The sequence below is a fragment of the Rhinolophus hipposideros genome (genome assembly GCF_964194185.1).
Source record: "Rhinolophus hipposideros genome assembly, chromosome: 26".
Lineage (NCBI taxonomy): Eukaryota > Metazoa > Chordata > Mammalia > Chiroptera > Rhinolophidae > Rhinolophus > Rhinolophus hipposideros.
In genome coordinates, this window is record NC_138072.1 from 12,081,747 (window position 1) to 12,099,182 (window position 17,436).

Consider the following 17,436-nt stretch of genomic DNA (forward strand, 5'->3'; position numbering starts at 1 on the left):
TAAAGAAAAACATGGAATCTGCTTCTCTGGAAATCTGCAAAATCTGTGCAGGGAATGTCCAATCCCATGCTAAGCAGTGATCAAATGACCTCTAAAAGTCCCTAACAACTGTGGTATTTCATGCTTTTGTTCTCTGTAAATCAAATTGCCTACAGTGCTCTGGATGCTTTGCAGGATTCAGAACACTTCCTGCCGACAGAGATCATTTCTTCTCTTAGCTCTTTTACCTCAAATACCGGGTGAAAAGCCACCAACCCTCTTTGGAGGGCCCCCAGTGAGGCAGTTGAACAGGAGATTGAGAGGGACACTGGTTCAAGTCCAGCTGACCCTGTTCCCTGTCCCCTTGCTGCTGTGACCCAGGGCAAGTGATTTACCTCACAAAGCCTCGCTTTCTTCATCTTCAACAGAGGTTATATAGCAATTTCAGATAATGTCGATACCCCTGGCACATAATGGGTACTCAAAATATAGTTACGTTTATTATGCTATTTGCCGAGGCAAAGTAGTAGGCGCTGGAGGAACAGAACTGAACCTGCAAAGGAGATGACCATTTTAGAGGGCTTTCCTTAGAAACCTGTCACCACAGGCCTTCTCCTAGACCTGGGCTGAGGCATCGGAGGGAAACGCGGTTCTTAGGCAAACACGGGCGAGGCACGCCCGATTCCCTCGTGCCAAACGTCAGGAGATCAACAGCTACGTGTCTGTTCGAGCAAGTGTTGATTTATTACCTTACGTCGTAGGCATTCACAAAACAAAATGGAGACGTGCAGTGCCATTTCAAGCAGGTTTATCCACCATAGCCAGGTGCACTGGCCACGGGAGATCTGCTTTCCCCACAAGAGCAGACGAGGAGCATCTGTTCAGACAGCAAGATCCCCATGGAGGGACAACCATGATGGCCCTAAGTTCTCCCCGTCTGCCCCCACCTCCACCCCCAGCTTCCCATATGTCTAAGGTCCGAGTTCGGCAGCAGTAGGTTCCACGTGGTGATGGGGTTCTCCCCTCATAGGTCCCCTGCTCAGCCACCTTGACAGAAAAGGCTGAGGGCAACTTCTTCCAGCTCGCCTCCGCCGTGAGGGCTGGCTTACCCGGCTACGGTGGGGTTTCCGGCTCTTGGTCCTCTTCCCCTCGGAGTCTGGGGACCACACTCTGGTTCCCTTCTTTGCACCAGGCCCTCGAAATGTCTTCCTGCTTCTTGTGGGAGAAGTTGGCTTCTCGAAGGAGCCTTTCTGAGATGGGGCCCGGTCTGGACTGGAAGCTAAGGTTACATTGGATAATTTTCTAGCAGCTTTCTCTGATTGCTCCTTTAGCAAGTCCAAGACTGTCTCTGGGAAACAAGCATTTATTTAGTGAGAAATGTAAGTCCTGGAAAGTAGCTCTAAGAAAAGCCCCACCCAGGAAACCTATGATGGCATGACGGTTCTTTAATATAAATTCTTTTGAAATTGTTTTTTTTAATTCCCTGAACTGGCTTTGATCTAAATATCTTACTTTTCTAATAGTGTCACTCCAGTGACACATCGCTCTGGAATAGCTCTCTGAAGGTGGTGTCCCTCCTCCACAAGTCGTTCCTGACTCCCCACCCCACCCCAGGGAAGCAGTCCTCACTCTCGGGGGCCTCTCAGGCCCCCAGACATCCTTCTGTACTGGAACCTCAGTGCTGTATTTCTTTTTTTATTTGCCTACACTACCTGCCCCCCTTCTATCCGATTCTGAACTCCTACAGGACAGCTTCTCTGCTGTATCCCCAGGGATTAGCACAGTGCCTGCCCCAGAGGAAGCACTAAATGAATGATGCCAGATGAACGAATACATGAGTGAATGAATGAATGAATGAATGAATGAATGAATGACAGTCAGTCACAGGAGAAGCAGGTGTTGCCCCCACGCACTCTGCCATGCAGAGAAAATGCACAGACTGAGTCACAAGTTAACAGCCTTCATCCAGGGGATAAGCGTAGGTAGAACTTAAGACCTCCCACCTGACAAGACTGCAGCACATTTATTCGCAGAGGGCACTGCGCATGCACCTCAGTGCCCAGGCCTGAGCCCAAGACGAAGGCAGACTCACTGGCGAGTGGCCTGAACTGGACCCGCTTACTCTTGGTTTTCACCGGCACTGGCTTGTATTTGCACTTGCCTGGGGGTGCTCGCCTAAAAACAGATAGAAAAAGTGAGGACACAAGACTCTGAAAATGGGAACAGGAAATCAAGGTCACCAAAGGCATACATGTGCAATAATAGGGTTCAGCCCTCCCTCTTCCATGGGAGTGAGAGAATTGGTTTCGAGTTGTTGAGACCATGGGCAAGTAAACCTTGCTAAGTTTCAATTTCCCCATCTATAAAATAGCAAAAGTAATCATACCCTTCCTTGCAGGGAGATGATGAGGATTAAATGAGAGCTGTGTATTTGGTACACCATAAATGACGGACAAATCACTTTTTGAAATTTTTGTAAATGAGATTTAAAAAAAAACACAAAAAGGTTGGAACACATAACAAATACTCCATAAATGGTGGTGGTGGTGGTGGTGGTGGTGGTGGTGATTTCCTTTAAAGTAAATCCCTTCAAGAACTCGTGGCACAGCCCCTTCCTTAGGTGATGCCGGCCTCCCTGCCTACTAGTACACTGCTGTCCCCTGTGTGTATCTTCTAAAACAAAAGGGACCTTGGAGACTTGCAGTACTGCTGCTATTTAGAGCACAGATGAACTTTTCAGCAAGTCCCCATTGCCACCTACTCAGCCTCGCTCCAACTCCATCTCTTATTGCTAGCACCCCATCCCAGGTGCAAAAAGAAAGTAATACCTGTTATTTATTTAACAAACACTTGTATGGTGCTTAGGCACTGTACTAATGCTTTATAAGTAACACTCACTGAATCTTCACAACGACCCTTAAAGTAGGTGCTGTTATTATCCCATTTTATGGAGGGCAAACTGAGGCACACAAAGGTTAAGAAACAGATGCAAGGTCACACAGCCCGTCGGTGGCAGAGCCAAGATTCAAACTTAGGCTCCAGGCTCAGACTCTAAAGGAAGGGCAGGAAGAAAAGATGGAAGGGGAAAAAAAATCACATAAATAAATCAACTGCTCCTCAGAAGACTGGGACGGGCACATTTTGTGTGGACAGGCTGCTTAAGTAAACGGAGCAAACTTGGAGCTATGGCTACAGAAGCTGCAAAAAAGGAGGCTACAATTCAAGGAAGGGGGCAAGCGAGGCAGGAATGACTCTGATCCACTAAGAAAGCTGACTTCCTGTCCTCGTCCCTTCTCACTAGCTGGACGGGTGATTTAACTGCACTGGGCTCAGTTCCCTGATCTGCAGATCCAGGGTGTCAGCCGGCCTCGTTGGGATTCTGTCCGCATTGAGTGAGAGCCTATGTGCACAGCACACAGCACGTGCCCGGGACACAGAAATAACTTAATAAATGTCCACTCGACAGAAAGGTGAATGAGCAAGGACGTGTTCAGTGTGGAACAGGCTTTCCAGTTGCTTCATGACTGACCACTCATGGCTGCTCTTGTGACAGAGGGAGCAAATTATCCTCCAATTACATCAGAAAACCGACAAAGGAAAGTCAAAGGGATGTACACAAGAAACTCGCTGAAGCACTTTAAAGAGTCTGGGTCTGCCCCGTCCCTTGAGCACAAGAGATATGCGTGGAGCACATCCAGGGGTAGAAACAGCCCAGCAGCAAATTCACCCCTTGGCAATCCTGCTCTCGGCACTCCTGCTGTCAGGAGAGCACCCCAGGCCGTGGCCTGAGCCCCTTCCAGGAACTTCCGAGCGTCCTGCTGTCAAATGGAGATGAGCTGGGTCAGGTCCTGAGCCCCGGCCAACAGTTGGACCTATTTACCAAATGTCTTCTGAACACCACCCCAGATCTGCGTGATGGTGAAGTCCCATGGGGAAGGTTTCCCCTTGGGCCTGTCTTCAAGCTGATTCGTGGAGAGACTTCCGTGCTTTGGGCAAGAATCCTGAGAGAACTGCCTAGAACACTCAGGATGGATTCACTGCGTCCACACACTCCCAGGGACGGACCACACACTCAACGACCTCACCAATGGGAAGCTGTGTTTCTTCCCATTGCTACTGGCTAGCCTCTGAGAGAGGTGGGCAAAGACACAGATGAAACAAGAGTCCACCATGTGAATAAATACTGCCACTGAATTCCAGCAAGGGGCAGGGGCGGACACTGGGCAACCTGACACCTGAAGATACTTGCCAAAGACCTTGGAACCTCGACCAAAACCAGGGGACAAGGCAGCAATACTCAGGGGGTCAGAGGTGTACACCCATTGTCAGGTGATCGCAGACCGAAGTTTCCAGAAGTATATTTAAAAAACAAAAACAAAACCAGAGCCGTGGGTGTAGCCTAGCCATCCTGGAAAGGCTCAAACCCCTCATTTCCAAACATAAAGAGATCATTTCTCAAATACCCCATAATTCCTAGGGACACGTCATCCTACTTTGCTTGGCCAAGCAGTTTTCCATCTTGAGCGTGGGTTTGCTTCCTTGGTAATTTCTGGTAATTCTTGGGGAGTGAGGACTCTTTATGACCTACCATGGACATAAAAACTGATAACAATGCACCTGAGAAGAGAATGAGACCAAATCTCACCTTGATGGGTCAACAAATTTATAAATAGATCCATGTGGTGCGTAGGCACTTGGGTAAGAGGTGGCCAGGAAGTAGAGCTCCCCTGAGAAAAGAGGACAGGCCGTCAGTAATGAACCACGACACAGAGCTGGGCACACAGGAAATCCTCAGCGTGGGCTATAGCCCTGACAAGCAGTGCGGCCCAGGGCAGGACGCCAGAGTCGTGATGGGCAGCTGGCCCTTCACTGGTCCAGAGCTCCTTGAGAGAAGGTCCATCTTCGAGCCCCCAAAGAGGAGCTCAGCATGTGGCTCTGCAGACATATGTTTCTGTTTCTGTTCATGGAACCAAACGGGCTTCTCCTGTATCATCCCTTTGCTCTCAGAAACCCCACCTCAGTGAATCTCCATTTCCTCCCACCTCTTTCCTGTTGGTGAGGATTCTCTGTGGAAACCTGAAATAGGCAATCTACAGGGTGGGCGCCACGTACTAGTCACTGGATATTGCCCTTTCTTTAGGCCGTTAGAAACCCTACCCCCATCTCCCTCTTTCCTCAATTTCCACCTTCTTCAGTCCTTGGTTCCTCGGCTCCTGTGACCCGCCCGCCTCCAGCCTCTCCCCTTGGTCTTCTCCACACCTCACTGAAATCCCCTCGACCCACTCTCTCCTTCCTCTCTTTTAGTAGGGGCCCCTGACACCTTCTATTTCCTCATGTTTGAACCCCTGAAAGTGTCATTCATTCTCAGAGTCACTGCCTCATTTCACCTTGTTTTGTAGTTACCTGTGAGGGACAGTATACATAGCATGGGGTTTATGAGCCCAACTTCGGAGTTAGATCAACCTGAGTCTGAATTCTGCTAACACCTGTTATCAACTGTGTTGTTCTGGGCCACCTCCCACGTGTCACCCTCATGTTATTTATTAGTTTCTCAAATGGGGATAATAATACCTCACCTGATTGTTAGGTTTTACATTAGAAAGGGCTCAGTAATTGGCAGTTACTTTTCCTTTCCTGTGTCCTTACTCCTTAAGGGTCGGTGCTGTGACAAACAGCTCTGTGACCCCAGCACAATGTCTGCGCCCCTGCACTGAATTTCATTCGCTTTTTCTTGTGTGCTTTACACGCTCTCTCAACTTTATGGAAGGAAACATCTACTGAACCGCAAATTGGAATGGCCTAGAGCTTCAGAGAGCTCCGGGTTCTTAAACAACCTTCTTCCTTGCATTTGTGGCGAACAGTGACCAACAGTGCTCTCGTGCTGAGTGAGCAGCGCATGGGCTGTGCAGAGCCCCTCCCACAGGCTAACAGTTGCCTAAGAAACTGTCTTTTTTGTGTACTGACAAGCTCTATTTATCATCTTCCCCTGGGAAGGGGGTCTGAGGACGTTGGACACACCTGCTTAGAGCCAGTTTGTCCCCTCTGATTGGAAACCCCAGGCACCACTGGAGGTGGTTATATGGTTCTACCATGAGATGAACGGGGTATCCACCAAGTAGCTGCCAGTACACAGGTGGCCCTCATGCAGGGGCCCCTCCAAACCATGCAACAAATTTCTAGTCTAAAAGGAGAATTGAAAACCCTGCATTATTGCATATTCTTTACTACAGTCTACGTAAATTATATGCTCTACATATGCCATAGAATTCCCACTGTATGTTTAAAGGGGAAAAAAGCTAGAAGTGAATTTCATCAGTATTGGCTAACTGACATTTTAAAATACATTTTAGGGAAACACACACACACACACCCAAAAAACTATAATATGCCCTGTAAAACAAAATGAACGTAATGTGAATTTATTGCAAGCATTATTGTTTTGACCAGCCCTCTGGAGAATGTTCCTCAGTGACTGACATTCAGAAATCCAAACCTTGGGGACCAGTAATAGGCAGCCCCATGTCCGCCCCTCACTCTGAGGTCGTTTATTTATTCCAGCTGTCAGCTAGAAGACCTTGAACTAGCGGAGGCAGAAAGCTTGGTACAACTGAAAATGACTAATCTGAAACTGGTGACTGAGAATAAATACTCAAATAATCCTCAGACCTAAATATGTCTATAAGTGGGAAAGACTATGACACACGCAGGAAATCTGAATCAATCTGCACAAAAACGCAAAGGGAAGAAACTCTGGAAGAAAATAATTTGTCTTGGGAACAGCTATCCTGGCTTTATGGCCGCCCTTGGGCAAAGTCTGGCTTAGGAATGCATTGGCAAGTCCACATGCAATGCAGCCAAGGACACTTAGTGTTGTCTGCCAGATGTCCTGACTGGTATTCAAACACTGCCTGTTCTGTCCTATGAGAAGTCTATGGGTACAACAAACCACACCATCAAAGCCAGGGTTTCTGGGCCTCCTGTAAAGGAGCAAGCACAGAAGACGGCAGCCAGAGTCACGGAGTAGGCCAGCCTCTGGGGACTCCAACCTCCAGAGGTCGCCAGCCTCCAGGGGCTCCTGCCTGGGAGGATCCAGCAGGGGACAGGCCCCACCAGGCCTGTGACACGTCATCCATTTTCCACTGAACATCACCCTGCTGGCCTGTGGTTTCTCTCCTTTTTCATATGTTTGGACTTCCAATTTGGAACCCACGAGGACTTTTCTCCACTAAGAAGGCTTGAATTTTTCCATATCCTCTGCTCCTCTAAAGCGTTCATTTCAAACTGTCTATTCATAAGCTAAGTGAGAGAAAAGGGTCCAGAAGCGGACTGGATTTCCTTAGGTTCTATTCAAGTAAAGGTCCTGTACAGCCACTCCATGGCTCAGAGTGGAAAGCAACCAAATACTCAGGAAATCTTCAAGGCTCTGATTTACACTTACAGAGAATCCTAGGTCTGGAAGGGACCCTAAGTGATCATTTTATTCTCTTCCTTGCCTCCAAGAATGGCTAGATCCAGAGCCAAATAAAATATTTTCTTTCAAAAACAGAAATTGTGTAAAGCTGAAATTAAAGAACCCATTTTCTGGTTACAAAATTTGGGGAAATTTATTAGAGCTGAGCCTGTCTCTACTGATTATCTCTCTCTCCCATATATTTATATGGGATTATATATTTATATGGGATTATATTTATATTTATATATATATAATCTCCCAGGCAACACCAACAGGACAAACACCTCTGGTCCATTTGGTCTGCCCCACTATTGGCCCCATCTATGTTCCTATGATTGCAAACTGGAATCAAGCAGGAAGAAGGGAGCACATACACCTCCTTCGTAGTCACGGGATTGAAAAGACCAATAGGTAGACCTTGATTTGGCCCACACATTGAATATAGAGCTCAACCAAGAAAGGGCAGATTGACACAGTCAATTTGTTTCCTCCTGAGTGAAATGAGCATAATAATGACATCAGGGGCACAAGACAACAAAAGTAACGTGCTTAGAACAGTATCCAGCACATTACAAAAGGTGACCAAATGATAGTGAAAATAGAAGTGGCCATTGCCACTTAATAACAATAGTAATAATAATAAACATTCTGTCCACAATGCCTGGGATTATCTAAGTTCCAGAACGCAGAAATGAGATAACCCTGTACATTTGGTACCTGCTTCATCTTCAGCGAAGGAGATGATAAACTTGCTGTAGGTGCTGATCAGCCCTGGGAAGGCACAGGACGCAGGGTTGCCCAGGCAAATATCCTGTTTCTTCCATTTCTTGGTTTTTCTATCTTCCTGCAAAGCCATAAGTCGACTAGATGAAAAATAAAACCTTATATTTTTAGGGATCCATATTTCCACCCTGCAGTACATTTTTCCTCCTAAAATCAGGGACTCTTTGAGTACTAAGATGGGGTCCCCCATGTGTGACCAATAATTAGCTCTTCCCATGAATCCAAACACTGCTTCTGAGATACACAGTCACCCACTGACCTAGATGGGGAAGTTCATTTTGTTATAAAAGGAGTTTAGTGCCCTGTAAGGGTTGCACCACTACAAAAGACTAACCTAATTTTTATTAGGTGTGTGATCTTTTGCTAGTTGCTCAATATCTCTAAGCCTTAGTTTCCTCATCTGTACAATGTCAAATGGTCATAGAATTTATCTCATAGGCGAGACTTGTGAAGGTAAATAAGATAATACACATAAATATCTTACCAATGTGCTTGGAATATAGTAAAGGCTCAAAAAACAGTAGCCATTATTATTATTACTATTATTATTATTATTATTTCTATATAGTAGGGAATTGATGCTTCATATCCTTGTTCATCTATCTGAACTAAAAATGGGTTTTTAGAAGGAAAGAGAAAGGAAGTTGGGTAAATTAGGGGTGTCACCTGAAAAGCTGTATGAAAACAGAGATGCCAAACCCCAGGTGATTCTAATGCATATTCTTCAATTCAGAATCACTGCATATTAACCAAGTGATATATGTGGGGGTGGAGTGAGAGGTAATAATTATGGTAAAACACATAAAGAACAATTAAATCCGAGAACTCTAACAAGTGATAAAAGAACTGACCTATTACTAACTCTACCCCATCTCTGTAACCAAGAATTGCAGCATGAAAATATTAACATCCTTTCTAACTAAGATGGGCTACCAAGGACCCGATTTACACTCCCAAACAGTCAAAAACCTAGACAAAATAGAACGACAATAGTTTAAAAGGCACTGGATATCAGACAGAGAAGGTCTGTGTTCCCTAAGAGATGGGAAACGAACAATTGCCCCAGCTTGCTGAAAGAGCTTCCAACACAGGAAGGAAAACCTAGGCAGAGCCTCGCATACCCCTGGAGTTAAAAAGACAGTGATGGGAGTCCATCTAGCTTTCTTATTCATAAAAATGTGAAAATAAAAAGAGAGAGGGGACATCAATCCTCCCTTACCCACTCATGAAGTCCCCAAAGATGTAGAGGCCATTAAGATTTGGAGACTCGCAGCCACGGTAGACATACCCTCCGGTGACTGACTTCCCCAATTCACGGCCATAAGCATAGATTGGCAGAATGTCATCTGTCCAGGAACAAAGAGAGTGAGAGTCATAGCTAACAATTGGGAGCTTCAAGGAGGAAGCAGGGGGCTTCTTCATGTCGTTGCCTGAGTTGAGAACACTTCATTCTTTTCCTTCGGTAGGACAGGCAACCGAGACAATCACGTTCATTTTTCTCAACAGACCAGCCATAATATTTGCGAGCTTCCCATTTGACTGGCCTCTGCAAGCAGAAAGGAAGACGAACATTCCCCTGCAGGTGAGGGAGTGACCTGGAAATCCACACACCTACATTTTTCCTCTAGATACTCAGGCAGATACTCATGGCAGACACTCAGGCTTAAGGATTTGGAAAATATCATGAGGATCTGTAAGACTTCTTTGTAACTTAGAGGACAGACTAAGGAAGGCATGGTGACAAAATATACCTAAACCACACCTGGATTGTTGATGCTTCGGGAGGGTACTACTACCTGGCTACATAAGGAATATCATTTCACTGGGCTATCACAATTGGGAAATAAATGGAAACATACAGCCACCAATTTTCCTCTGCCAGTGGTTCACAAAACAGTATGCCTAAAAACTGCGTGGATAACTTATTTGAAATGCAGACTCCCAGGTCACTCCCAGGACCCTGTCCACGCAAGATTCAAACTGATTAGGTTAACAGGCACTGCGCAGGCGTTTCTCAGGTTAGTGGCTAGAGGACCACGTGAGAAGTACTATCCACAGGACACCAACAAAGCCACATTCAGTTTTAATCCCCCGCTTCCACTTCATTTCAAGAAATCCCCCAGAGAGCTTCTGACTTACCCAAAGAGGCATTGTGACAAAGTTTTCTGTCGTAACACGCGAACCCTTCCTTGGCCCTCCAGCCGTAGTTCCCACCTTTCACAATGATGTCCACTTCTTCAAATCTGTTCTGTCCCACATCCCCACAGAAAATCCGGCCTCGTCCCTGGTGCGTGATGGGGTCCCCTCGGTCCACGGCACAGCGCCATATGTTTCTGATTCCATAGGCATAGACGGCGGGGTGGGCCCCCGGCTCAGACACAAATGGATTGTCCGGAGGGACTCGGTACCGCCTGCCGTCTGAGCCTGCCCCGTTCACGTCGATCCTCAACACTTTTCCCAGCAGGGAACTTCTGGAAGAAAGGTGGCCAAGAAGCAGGAACATAGTGGACACCCAGAAGGGGACTTTCTGGATCAGATGCTAGGTCTGTTTTTAATTTTCTGAGAAGTCTCCATACTGTTTTCCATAGCAGCTGTACGATTTTGCATTCCTACCCACAGAGCACAAAGGTTCAAATGTCTCTACATCTTGCCAACACTTCTTGTCTTTTTTATTTTTTAATAATAGCCATCCTCACAAGTGTGAGGTGATATCTCCTTGTGGGTTTGATTTGCATTTCCCTGATGATTAGTGATGCTGAGCATTTTTCTCATATACCTGGTGGCCATGTGTGTGCAAGATGAGCAGGTTCTAGAAGTCTGCTGTAACATACTGTCCCTACAATTAACAATATTGTGTTATATATTTAAACTTTTTAAAAGGTAGGTCTCCCGTTATGCATTCAAAATAAAAATAAAATAAAATTAAAAAGTAAAATAAATGAAATAAAATGAAATCAAATCAAATGGCACAGGCCCAGAAGAGATTGCTGGGAGGCCTGCTAATAGTTGATGCCTAGCAACTGCCAGGAATCACATGGAGACATGATAACACACACACACACACACACACACACACACACACACACACACACACGATGTAAGACTTCCTGAGTTTTGGCTCAAGGAGAACCACTAGGAAAAAGTTTGAGGTAGTCCTGTGAGACCCTGAGCAATTTTTTTTTTAATTTTTTTTTTTTTACACAATGAGATGGTTTCTCTCACATTTGGTCTCATACTTTTAAAAGGAGCTGGTTCTATTCTTCCTCATAGAGCAATGTGGTCAGTAGAAAGAACAAAGGCTTTCAGAGGCTCTGCAAATAACTGTGGTCTCTGGGCCTCAGTTTCCTCATTTGTAAAGCAGGGGCCAGTAACACTACCACGTTTCCCCGAAAATAAGAGTGGGTCTTATACTAATTTTTGCTCCAAAAGATGCATTGGAGCTTATGTTCAGGGGATGTCATCCTGAAAAATCATGCTAGGGCTTGTTTTCCGGTTAGGTCTTATTTTGGAGGGAACACGGTATCTTGCAGTTTAGCTGTAATGTAAGGGTTAAATGCGTTATTGTGTTACAGCATGGAAGGTAATTCCTGACACACAGCAGGCACTGGACAAACGCCTCTTTACCATTATCAACCATAATAGTTTTATAACTAGGGATACGGGACCCAAGTGCTTGCTGGGTCCAAAGGGCAGAAGGAACACGTGACCTTTATCTAGGTAGCACTGCCTCATTAGACTTTCATGCCAGGTTGTCTGAGGTTTAATTCTGGTTCTGCCTCTTACTTGCTGTGCGATCTTGGACAAACTACTTAATCCTCTCTGCCTCTATCTTCTTGTCTGTAAAATGATTGTCATACTACCTACACTTCATAAGATTCATTCATTCCGTAAGTATTTATGGAGTGACTTCCTTGTGCCAGGCAATATTCTAAGTGCTGGGGATACATCCATTAAAACAGATAAAGATTCTCACCCTTGTTGGTTGTTAGAATTACATTCTCAAATACATGTAAGACAGTGAAACAGCACCTGACACACAGAACTTACCCAATATACGTTAGCTCTTACTAACTAACCTGCCACGTGTCTCTAGGGCCTAGCACAGTGCCTGGAACACAGAACTCAATAATATTGTAGCGTTGAATTAAATTGGATCGTCAGGTCTTGGTGTGGTAAACAACGTCCTGATAACATACATTAAACACTCTGAATTCATGTTTACATAGCGCTCTGAAAATTACATCGCCATCCAGAATATTAATTACCAAAATATAGTGTCTGAAACATATAGGGCAGAAAACCAAAGGTTCTCTCACTTGCCTCAACAGAGGGGGCTAGCAGTGAGCGATTTGGGTTTGACCTTCTAGAGATTCCATCTCAGTAAAAACATTGCACCAGGGGCTCACCCTCAGAGGATGGGGCCTGGCCTCCACCCAGCTTACTTGTTCTGAGCGTTTCCAAATTGGCCGAAGGGATCCCCAGCCTGTCCTCCATCCCCAGTGAATATGTACAGATAGCCATCCAGGCCAAACAGGAGTTGTCCACCATTATGGTTTGAAGCTGGTTCTTCTATCTCCAAGATGACCCTGGAAGGAAAAAAGAAACTATTCATTAGGCTGTTATAGAAGCTCGTCTGTATCCTCTTGAGGTACTCAGAAATGACTGGTCCAAACCAGCCAAGACCTGCTCCAGAATTTCCAAGGATCACGAAACAGGTAGCTTTGAGGCTCTGACACATCCCTTGTTTTCCTAGTACGACTCCTTCATGGATTGTTTTTCTTTCATATCATGACTTCATGGGCTGGAGACTCAGCCAGGGATACAGTCATCCTTTTCTGGGGCTTGGCCATACTCTCTGGGCTACAAGAACTCCTAATCCCTTCCCTTGAGCAACCTACGAGGGGTCAGTCTATCAGTTCTTGATGCTCTTTTCATTCCCCTAACAGGACTATATGGAAAAAGAGAGACAAGGCAGAAAGGAGAAGGAGGAAAAGCACAGAAAGGTAGCATGGAGACAGCGTGAACTTGAAGTAGGTTAGAATGAGTTCTTCGTCTGATCACACATCCGTAGCTCTATGGTCTTATGCCACAGGCTTCCTGTGGGGATGAGAATTCCCACGTTCCAGATAAAGGGCCTGGGATCTAATGGCCACACAACAATCAGAGGCTGCTATTATATATATTGATGTTATCTATAATCGTGTCTCAAACCATTATGGCCACTGGCCTCTGCTTACCTTCTATAAAGACAAGCGAGCATAGCTCTAACTAGGTAACTGTAAGGTGATGGCTATACCCCCTGAAGACCACAGACTCAAGAGCCTGGCTTGGGCTGTCCTCATGAAGCAACAATGACTCCTTGTCAACATGATAAGCGAGCGGCTCTAAAACCAGGAAGTTTCCCTGTATAGTCTCAGAGGACCGGTCACATTATTCTGGAGCACGGTACACAGGTTCTCATGGGTATGTCTCACCTCGCCGACTTGGGGTCCGCTTTGTTGGGATCAGCCTGAGAAACCTTCATCTCACAAACCCGAATCTTTTCTATCTTCTTCTTGCCCAGGCATGAATAATAAATATAGAACTTGCGGTTGCGGCGGAATTTGGGGTGAAAAGCCAGTCCCAAGAAGCCTCTCTCATCCCCAATCCATGGAGTGGTCAACACGGTGTTCGTGAGGTCCAGGAAGGGTTGTTCAAGGCGACTGCCATCAGGCAGATAGACCCACACCACCCCCACCTGCTCGGCCACGAAGAAGCGATGGGTGCCGTCCCCGGCATGGGCCATGGACACGGGGTTCCTCAACCCATTGGCCACCTCGGTCAGGCAGAGCTGCAGACAGCCCTGGGGATCCTCGGCCACCAGACCGAGGTTGCGGTTGAGATGGCCATTCTTCAGGACGTTAGGGAAGCAGTAGTCCTTGTCAGGAAGGTTGAGGAGCTGGCAGAAGTGAGTGCCATCTTTTCCATGGGTCTCCTGGAGGCGACGGTCACTGGTCAGCAGGGAGATGGCAGAGTGGCAATTAGAGTGGAATGCGGAACAGTAGTCCGAGCAGAGGCCAGGAAGGTTCCGGAGGGGTGTCTGAGGGTTCTCAGCATCGTAGAGGTGGGCTGCATAGGGTGAGCACTCCTAGAAAAGAAAAGGACGCTCAATCCCCAGTCACTCTGGCCACAGTAGAGCTGGTCCCAATTTCTGAGCAAGCAGAAGAAAAAGGGATCTCAGAAAGAATCGGGATTGTGGAGTTTCTATGACCAATACTCGTAAAGCTCTTCTCTGGAACCCAAATGTTCTTCCAAGTTAATCCTCGTTGGAAGGCAGAAAGTAGGCGGCGGTAGGGGGGTAATCTCACATATTCACTATACAGCTCTATCATTGAACTTGGTGCTGGACACAAAGTATCTTTAAGTGACGAATTTTTTTTTAAAGAGATAATACCAAATTTCTTCATCTTTCTCTTTACCATAAATGCTGTATCTGTAAGATTTGACTTCTTTATACAAATCTGAAGCAATGTGGCAAAAGTGTCACATTGATTAAATCCGAACGTTGGATTACATAATGTGAATTATTTCATTTTCTGTGCTTTTCCAAAGGTTTGAAATATTTTACAATTTAAAAATCAAATCATGAAAATGGACATGCAATGTATCGCTACCAGAGATTAGGCATCTAGTAATTTCATCACTTATTTATTAAAAATATTTAGGTGTTTAATGTATACAACGTGCTATGCTGGGAGCTCCACAAATTTGAATTATGGCTACAGGGCCACACGACTTCTCTTCACATAAACACACAAGGACGTGTGCCCAAAGAAGCATCTGCTACTCAGATCTCCCAAAACTGTAGGTATTTTTTAGGAGGAAAACAGAACATTGTGGGTAGACAACCAACACCCAACAGTGATGGAAGACAGAAGCAATTGAGATGAGGAAAGCAAACAAGACCAATTTAAAGGGTGCAGTTTGGGGCCAGTGAGCAGCGTGGAATCCACTGGCCCAGACCCCCGCCAACCCCACCCCATTACTGATATCCCTCCCAGCCTGCCAGCCAGCCGGCGTGACACTGTCTGCTGTCTCATCAATGAACAAAGGGACCAGCACCACTTCTCAGATGTAGTTGAGTTTTCCTTTCTCTCTTATTTCAGCCCTGAGAACAGAGCAGGCCCTGGGTTATGGGAAGAGGGGAAGGAAGAGCCCAGGGAGTCACAGCGTCTCTCCCTGGACTGTCTGTTTCAATTCAAGTTTGCCGACAAGAAGCAAACTGAGTGGCTCTGAGTCTCATCTCACTGACTGTCCTCTCACGGGGAGTGGGAAGACAAGAAAGGGGAGACAAACTCAGGATGAGAGGCTAGTGAACAGGGTGAGCGGGGCTGTGGAAATGCAGCTGCGGACACGGCACACTCCCATGCAGGAATTTAGGTTCTGCGCGGTCGCTTCTACTCCATTGGCTCAGTTACTGTCATTTCTCTGTCTGAGAAAGCTAAGGCCCAGGAAGAGTCCGCTGTGCACCAGGCACTGTCCTCTGTGTGGTGCGTGAGTGTGTGTGTGCGTGTGCGTGTGTGCATGTGTGCATGCATGTGTGCGAGCACGTGTGTGCGCGTGTGTGTGTGCAGAGAGGGGCACAAAGGCTCTGTTGTGACGGAGCTTCCACTAGCCCCGGGGCAGAAGACCAGTGAGCGAGTGGGCCGGTGCTGTTGTTCTCTCCCCTGGCGTGGTGTGATCAGAGGGCACAGGACTTGGAGTCTGAGCCTTAGATTCATGCCCCACACTGTGTGACCTCAGACAGGTCCTTTAAATTCCAAATTCCTCATCAGTAAAACAGGGGTCATAACAGCTGCCTGCAGAGTCTTTGCTGTGTGGGGCAAGAAAGAGGGAAGGCCTTGTGAATTTTAATAGACACGTGTAGGTTATTCTGATTCTTCAAATCCCTAAAACAGGAGAGCTGCTGATTTTGGTTTTCTGATACCTCACCCAATAGGAAAGGGTCAGGGACGAGAGAGGGAGGGGGAGACGTTTCTACCAAGGGACATCTCAGAAACTGACAGGCTCACTGTTGCTTCTAAGAGCGCCGTGTTTGCCCACATGGTGATCCCTGAGTTAGTTCTCCAGGAACCAGCAGAGGGGTGGTGTCCAAGGTGCGCAAAGCCAGGGGCGATGCCACCCAAGTACTGGCCTCTGGGCTACACTCTGCTGTGTTCCCTGCATGGGGAGTACGGGTGACCACTTGTGTCTCAGATCAAAGGTCTTCCTGCCTGGATTTCCTGTGTCTCATCCCCAGTCTGTGCAGCCTGTACCCAGCATGGGTGATGCCTGCCAGGCATGTGGGTTTTGGCCGCCGGAGAGCCAGGAGAAACAGAACCTGTGAGTCACTGCCACTCAGCTGCCTGAAGCTCTCCCAGTCCAGCTCTGGAATGCTGGGGACAGCTCCCCCAGCCCGTCACCACCGTCATCACACCAGGACCCCCTGGCACACACGACCCAGGTGAGGACTGGACCCCAGCAGGTGCCTCCGCTCCCTCCATATACCCACAAACACCACAGGTGTGAGCTGTGCCCAGCTCTTGGAGCTCTGCGGGGAGTTCCCCGACAACAGCTGCTTTGAGAGCATCGGGAAGGACCCCCAGCTGTCCCCTGGGGCCTGAGAAAGCACCAGGACCAGCAGAGCCCCAGAGAGAGGGCTTTGGGAAACCAGTGGAAACCAAACTCAGCACATCTTGCCTCCATGTACCTGTCCAGAGCCCAAAGCTCTAAGGTGACGCAGTCGGCAGGTGAGTTTCCAGGCTGGGTGCCCAAAGAGCCCTCCCCCAGGAGCCAGGCCACTGGCCCGGCACCCAGAGCTGCGGGGTTTCTAAGCCAGCGCCCCCATTTCCCGCAGGGTTACGGGTTACACGCAGGCCTACCTGGCAAAGGATGTCTTTAATGTAACCACCACACAGCTCGTGGCCCTTCAGATCAAAGTAGTCCATGATGTCCCAATACCGAGCCGCGATGCGGAGGTCCTGGCTATGGTCACAGCAGCCGAAGGACTCGTAGTCAGAGCAAAACTCGAGGTGGAAGAGGGGCCGGAAGGGGGGCCCATAATCTAGGCACTGGGGGTGTCCCTGCAGCAAGCCCACCTGGTCCAACCAGAATGTGAGGCAGAGGCAGAAGATGCCAGAAGAGGTGCGGAGCCAGGGGACCCGCCAAGTCACATCCCCCCTACCAGTGGATTTTCTCAGCAT

General features: G+C 47.2%; 1 protein-coding gene across 1 annotated transcript; it reads right to left on the bottom strand.

Annotated features, from left to right (window-relative positions):
- Positions 1-701: 701 nt before the first annotated feature.
- Positions 702-17,436, bottom strand: HHIPL2 (HHIP like 2; the record flags this gene model as incomplete). Its single annotated transcript, XM_081039006.1, has 9 exons — positions 702-1,327; positions 2,072-2,154; positions 4,625-4,706; positions 8,150-8,295; positions 9,435-9,561; positions 10,355-10,686; positions 12,658-12,801; positions 13,690-14,342; positions 17,116-17,436. 9 exons carry the CDS (start codon positions 17,434-17,436, stop codon positions 951-953), a joined length of 2,265 nt encoding a protein of 754 aa, XP_080895132.1. The 3' UTR covers positions 702-950.